This window comes from Dufourea novaeangliae, unplaced genomic scaffold (genome assembly GCF_001272555.1).
Source record: "Dufourea novaeangliae isolate 0120121106 unplaced genomic scaffold, ASM127255v1 scaffold2, whole genome shotgun sequence".
Taxonomy (NCBI): Eukaryota; Metazoa; Arthropoda; class Insecta; order Hymenoptera; family Halictidae; genus Dufourea; species Dufourea novaeangliae.
In genome coordinates, this window is record NW_015373882.1 from 1141754 (window position 1) to 1149170 (window position 7417).

The window sequence follows — 7417 nt, forward strand, 5'->3', positions numbered from 1 at the left end:
TCTATAAATTTAACAACAATTCCCTTAAGTACTACTTACATACATGATTTTACAATATATTTATAACAATATTTGTATAGATTCAATAAAAGTGCCTTTAGATCATATTTTACTTAAATCCTACTTATCTACATGATTTTACAATATACTTGTAATGATATTTATATAAATTCAGAAAAAGTAGGCTTAGATATTATTCAGGCTTATAAAATATTGTAACTTATATACCGCAAATAATTCCCTCCTCTGTAACTTGCAAATCTTTTGTACCGTCTTCAAAGCTTCATAAAGGTTTCATAAGTTTGACGCCGATTACAAAAGGTCGCTTGACCACCAAATGTTTTAATTGGGCTACCAATTAGGGGAAGGTGTTTCTGCTTCGACTAAGCCCTCGCAGTGCAAAATCGGTTAAGAAATATAAGTTTTATCCACCAAAATGTATTTCAATATTCCTATATTCACTTCTCAACCAATCCCAGGTTTCGATGCTTGCCGTACTGCAGAGGTACGAATTTTCATATATTCTGCTTTAATTACTGACCACCAAATGTTTCAATTAGGTTACCAATCATTAGCACACCTTTCTACATCGATTGATTCATCCGAAAAGACAATCCGTCCAGAAATATTTGTTTTATCGACTTTAAACGTGCGTTGGTACACCTGTATCCTGAAATGCCAGATGACTACATCGTTTTTTTCGTTTTTTATAGAAACTAAGTATCACGAATGTTGTAATTGGGCCATCAATAACCACTAAACGACTACGCATCGATTGAGCATTTAAAAAACTGAATCCGGCGGAAAAAAAATTTTTGCGGCTAACTTCACGGTCAAATTTTGATCACCTAATTACAAAAAACGCGTGACCATCAAATGTTCTAATTAGGCCACCAATGACCAGCAATCGACCATCAATCGATTGAGTATAATGAAACGTTAAAAGTCATAATTGTCCGGCTAACTTCACAGAGGTACAGTTTCTATGCAACACGCAGTGTGAGAGAAACAACCACAAATAACTGTTCGACGTTTCAGAAATATACGTTTACATCGTTTTAAATTTAATTTTCTTAGAGAAATAAGAGTTCTTTTGTTTTTTTTATTGGTCTCATTATTGAAAGATTTTGTTACGGTTTGTTCGATAGTTAGGTGCGAAAATTACACACCTGACTAATAATACAAATATTATTAGCGGTAGTTATTAGTATAGTAGTGGTTTAGTTTGAAGTGATGAATATGGCGTCTAGAAGGAAATGTTTTAATCTGTCCATGCAACAACGGCTGGATATTCTACGAGAATTGGAAGCATTACAACCTGTTGCAATTATTGCTGAAAAATATCGCATACACCCCGCAACTGTTCGTCGAATAAGACAAAACGCTGCTGCTATTAATGAATTTGCAGAGAAGAGTAAGAAGCAGAAACAACGACGAAGATTAAGAAGACCATTGTACGAAGAACTGGAGAACAGTTTATTTGAATGGTTTGTAGAAAGAAGAACACTTGGTGATTTACTAACAGATGCTTTACTGTTAGAGAAAGCTGCTGAATTGAAACAGAACATGCCATCATGTTCTGATTTCAGAATGAGCAAAGGCTGGCTTGTAAACTTTAAAAAACGCCACAACATACGTTTAATCCATGAACATGGTAAAGAATCAATGGAAGACCAAGCCACAGAATCATTATCTGCATCAAAGGGAACAAAAAGGAGAACTCTTATGCAAGGGCAAGCGTTTGAAGAAGAAGAAGGAAGTAGTAACAGTGAAGAGCAAGAACATGACCAAGTCATAGAATCTCTCTCTGCACCTAAAGGAGTAAAAAGGAAAATTCTTACCCAAGAGGAATTATTCCAAGAAGAAAGATATGAAAGAAAAGGAAACAATGACAGTGAAGGTCAAAAACATAAACTAAAGGAAGAAATACTTGATCTGGGAGATCAGCATGAAAATGATACAAATGAATTGAAACATTTATTTGAACGTTTAATGTACCACAGTGCAAGAGCACCACGTTGTGTACATGCAATAGTAGCAGGTTTAAAACTGTTTTTCTTAGGTAACACCGACTAATAATAAGCAAGGACATCAAGGGAGGGTTGGAAAAATAAATCTGCATATCACAACTACAGATATGCAAAATTCTATGCCTTATATAAGAACACCATCATGTTATCCAAGATAAGTACTTATACATTGATAAATTTACAATGTACCTGAATATTAATCATTGACAAAATAATTTATGTATGTTCTTTGTTATTTAGTGCATTTCTGCAATTGAACGACCTATGACGGATAGCAAATGATCAAGGAAGATTTTAGAATGCATTTTTCAGTCAAATATGTAATTGTTGTAATGTAAATATGTTTACATGTGGTAATGTAATGTTCAAAATATGTAAAATACAAAGTAATTATTATTATAAATAGAAATTTGTACTATTTCACACTACTACAATTTAATATTATTATAAATAGAAATTTGTACTATTTCACACTACTACAATTTATTACATATTAAAAATTTTATTCTATTAATATTTTAAGTGTGGCTAATAACCTATCTTGGTAGTTTATTAGAAGCGATAATAAAATAAGTTATTAACGTTTATTAAATATAATTCAAATTATGTCATGCTTGATCTCATTTCAATGGAAAAATTGCACCAATATTTTAATAAAATTTCCATTAACTATAAATTATAAAAAGTTTTATCGCAGTATTAAAGTAGTATTGCCGATACGCAAACTTTTAATCTTTGGTTTTGGATCCCAACTTTCGGCTCGTGAAAGTGAAGCCGATAGCCTATTGCATTACCCATTTGACTGGTTCTAAAGGAGAACTCCACCCAGTAGTGGAGATGATATATGATAGATCTTTCCGAACATTTATACAGAACTTTCTGCACTGTTATTTAATGATTATTTTACATAACATTAATATGCGCCTTATATTTAACATTTGGAGGTGTGACGATTTTAATTTCCGTTTTATTAAATAAAAATTGATTTCTAATTACTCTCCTATCATTTGTATCATAAAATACATGTGAATAATTAAATTTCACTTTCTTCTACCTCCATTAAATGCATACCTAATATACATACATGTATGTACATACATATATACATAGAAGGAGTAGTCATGTGGGAATTGGGCTACTACTTACAAGTGTTATCTAACTAAATGATAGATCAGTAGTAATGGAAAAAAAATAGTTACAAATTCTTCATTTTATTTCGACAAGGAATAGAATTAAAAGTAAATAAGTATAAATAACGCGATATAAAATGGCAACTGCTTCAAATTCAACGAAAGACGAAGCACAAATTAAATCACAAGGTTAGATTATTATTTAATGACTCACTTTGTACGATCTTTGTAATGTCTTTAATATTATCTGTAATGTTAAACAATTGGAATTATAACTGTGCGTGTATATAAAAAATTAAACAAAAAATATTTGTGTTTATAATAAAATATTACTTATTTTAAATTAAATGTATAAGAAATAATGCCAGTATTGTAATACACTATGACAATATGTTTATAGTTTTCCAATGTCATTATTATGAAAGCATTAAAATATTTTACATCTTTTACATACAATATATATATATATATATATATAACTTATATCAAATATAGTACAATGTATGGCAACAGAAACATAATGAAACATGTTGAATATTAAATTTTATAACATTGATATTATTGTCTTTGATAATTACTTACTAGTACAATGTAACTATTATTTAAGATGTACGAACAATGGGTTGTGGTGGACGTACACAAGGTGATGGTATGGAGAATGTGATATTGCAAAAGGCTGAGGTCAAGCCAACAAAATGTCGTCTTGGTGATACACTTATCTATCATCCAACAAATCTTAAGCAATTAAGTTCAATTCCACCAGTTACTCCAAATGGTCCAATTATAAACTTAGTACCCAAACATGTTTCTAATGTTAGAGATGAAAAGTATATTTTAAATTCATTAAAATCAAAGGAACCAAAATTTGTTCCTTATGAGCCATATAAAGCTGCAGTTAATCCAATCATTCCATATGAGAAAAAAAATAAAAAATTACAAAAAAGTAATTTAAACATGAATGTGACTGCATCCCAAGTTGCTGCAATAAAAATTCATGAAATAGAAGTTCCAACTACTGAGGTCATTAAAACAATTGAACGTAAACCTATGGATAGTGAATGGTTAAGAGAAAAGAAGGTATACGAAGCAGAAATACAAAAACTCAAAGAAGAAAATAGTCAACTTGAAAATCAATTAAAATTTCAAGCACAGGTATTAGTATAATCTTTTATCTATCAAGTTGGTTTAATGTTAGAAAATGTATAGTTATTAAAATAAAACAACAAGAGCACAATTACTTTATTTACTAAAATGAAAATTGTTCTACACATTTACATATTTACTAATTAATTTTAATGTAAGTTTTACAATAAGCATATTCTGAACATATGTGTAAATTTCAAATGAAATCAAATAAAAATGGCTTGTAATATTTGTATTCATAAAAAGACTACTTACTTTATTTTGCTGCAATTTTGATAGTGTTCCATCAAATGACATAAAGTAAATTTTGTAGCATTTTTACACAAATAAAAATAATACATACATAAAAACAGAATAAATAAAGTCTAAAATGTCATAAATATATAAAATATTTTATTTAACTAGGTAAATGGGGAATTGAAGAATTTATTAGTAGCTGCTGTAGGTGAAGACCTTGAAACAAAGGTTCATTTGTTAACTGAAGATAAATTACAACTTGCTAGAGCCCTTTTAAATTCTGCTCAACATCTTTCAACTCATCAAGAACAAACTGAATGGTTGGCTGGCCAATGTGAAGTGTGGAGAAGTAAATTCTTAGCCAGTAGGTAAATGAAAATAAATAAAATAAATTATGCAAGCAATGTATTCACATCACAAATAGTTTTAAAATTTACATCTATGATCATCTCTCACGAGGATTATAATAAATGATTGTATATCATAAACCTGAATTCTGATCTGGGTAATACTAATAATGAGCTTCTATTTTTATAATGTTTACATAATATCTAATTGTTATCATTATAACTTTTTGTTGTAATAGTTTAATAGTAGAAGAACTTGCAAAATGGAAAGCAGCTCTTTGTCAAAGAACAACAGATCTTCAGGAAGCAATAAAACGGCTTTTAGAAGATCGTAATCACATTCGTGACATATCTCTGAAAACATATAGGTATGTTTATGTAATGAAAATGTGTAAAATAATTGTAAGCATTATTCTATACAAAGGTATTTTCTCATTCTAGGACACTTAGTATTCTTCGTGAAAACTTTGATCCTATTGGAGCTGCCTCTTCTAAATGGCATGAATTACCAAGTACAAATATTGTTGACTTAGGTCAAGGTTGTTGTCAGTTAGCAGAAATTTTGAAAGTTCAATTATTAAGTGGTGTAGAAAACCTTAATTTGCAAAGAGAAATTAATGTAACTGGTCTGGATATGAAAACACTTTCTGAAAAGACTGCAGAGCAAGTAAGCTTCTCTTTATTGTAAACTGAGTTATGCCCCATGTTCATATTAATTTGACTACTATCTTTTGTATATTTTCTTTCCTTTATTTACATACAGCTGCTTATGAGTCCAAAAATGCTCATGCCAGGAAGGCAGGATATAGCTTGTAGTGCAGTGATGGGTGCTGCTGTCGCACTTGGTGGTCAAGTATTTCTTCCACGACATGATACAAATGTAACTTGTTGTCCTCATTGCAGTGGTGAAATCAAACAGATTTAAGATTTTTTATTTTAATATATCTCTCTAATTTATTCCATATAGTTATATATTTCAGTATCTTTTTTGAAATATATATATTTCAAAGTCTGAAATATGCTGCATTATTTTTATATTTAGAGTTATTAATTTAATGGTATTAATGATAGTGATTGACAATAAACAATGATTAATATCCCCATATCTCATTGAAAGTTCATTACAGTGTTTTAAAATTAAAACCTTAATTCAATAGTAAGTTGTAATATATAAATAGTATTAGAATTAATATTATTATAGTTGTGATGGGGGCACATTAATAACGAATAGTTGGATTACTGGTATAAGAATTTGAATTGAAATTTGTCCCATTGTCTGAAAATAGTCTGAATCAAGGATGTTCTATTCCGATTCGATTCTTTAAAAAATCGATTTTTTGAATCGATCTCTGCTATTCGATTTTTGCGAGAATCGATTCCTTACTCTCAGAATCGAGAACTGATTGTAGGCATAGCCACAGACGCACAAAAGTGGAGACTATAACAAAAACTACTGTTTTTCAAAATTTTTTTATCAATTTCTGAATAGTACATCATATTTATGATCAATTTTCGTTTTAGCTTCGAGATCGCTGGTGTTCATACGCAAGGTAATAGGAAATAAATACATTATTTTTACAATCAAATGTTCTGAAAATTTTTTACTTCATTATTTAATCATACCACCGACTAGGTATAGAATAGACCTATCATCCAATGCTTTTTTCTGTCCCACGTTCATAGGGCTACGTAGCCCTGTTACCACTTTAGTGTTAATACCCGACGTTACCGATAAAGCATGAATTCTTAGTATTATTAGCACAAATGAAGTGTTATATTACGTGTATCTATATGATTTCACGAGAATAAAAATATCCGATGCTTCAGTTTAAGGTTAAGGGATAAATATGACAGTCATGAAACATTAAACGGAAAAGTATATATTTTTTCACTTACGTTCTTACGTCATGTTAAGCCGTTTCCCTACGCCACTTGTTTCCCTAGTGGAATCAGAGTTTGCTCGCGGGTGTACATACATGTATATTATACATCCTCCTTATGTCAGATCCATGAATGCAAAGAAATTGAATATGATGATGCTATAAGAAACTCGTTTAGCATTATAAACTTCAACATTTCTAGACTTTAAAATTTATAAAATTACACAGCTATGTCTGGCACATATAAGAGAAGATATATATATATATATATATATATATATATCATGAAAAATATATGCTATGAATTTGACCTCTGCGTGCTATAAATCGATGTAGACTTGTAGACAGTTGAGGAACGCGTCAATGCTTAGATCTGTCGCGAGCTGAATATGAACGGCTTTCGTTAGAAAACATACAAATATACGAAAATACGCTTTGTATGTTACGCGACTTCGTCCCTTTTTCTTTAATGAAACTGGACTCTGTGGGACTCTCTGTAATCCACGCTGCAGGTACTAAAAGGTCGAGTGGGAATTACCCGTGGAGCAGGCAGGGTAGGTTACCCATCAGGTAATTGATGCCAGTGGGCTTCGCCCTGCCCTAAAACATTTTACACACCGGTGCAGTATCTTTTTTACTGTATTCTTTCC

At 30.6% G+C, this 7417-nt stretch overlaps 1 protein-coding gene across 1 annotated transcript; it reads left to right on the top strand.

Annotated features, from left to right (window-relative positions):
• Nucleotides 1-3297: 3297 nt before the first annotated feature.
• On the top strand, nt 3298-5812 carry LOC107188258 (golgin-45). Its single transcript, XM_015576560.1, has 6 exons — nt 3298-3349; nt 3768-4312; nt 4709-4908; nt 5127-5255; nt 5329-5554; nt 5651-5812. Exons 1-6 carry the CDS (start codon nt 3298-3300, stop codon nt 5810-5812), a joined length of 1314 nt encoding a protein of 437 aa, XP_015432046.1.
• Nucleotides 5813-7417: the final 1605 nt, after the last annotated feature.

What these genes read in the sequence shown, in the direction of transcription:
- LOC107188258 (XM_015576560.1), top strand. Translation starts at nt 3,298, where the DNA reads ATGGCAACTGCTTCAAATTCAACGAAAGACGAAGCACAAATTAAATCA. An exon ending in ATATCTCTGAAAACATATAG is followed by an intron (nt 5,256 to 5,328) that starts GTATGTTTATGT and finishes TTCTCATTCTAG; the next exon opens with GACACTTAGTATTCTTCGTG. An exon ending in CTGAAAAGACTGCAGAGCAA is followed by an intron (nt 5,555 to 5,650) that starts GTAAGCTTCTCT and finishes ATTTACATACAG; the next exon opens with CTGCTTATGAGTCCAAAAAT.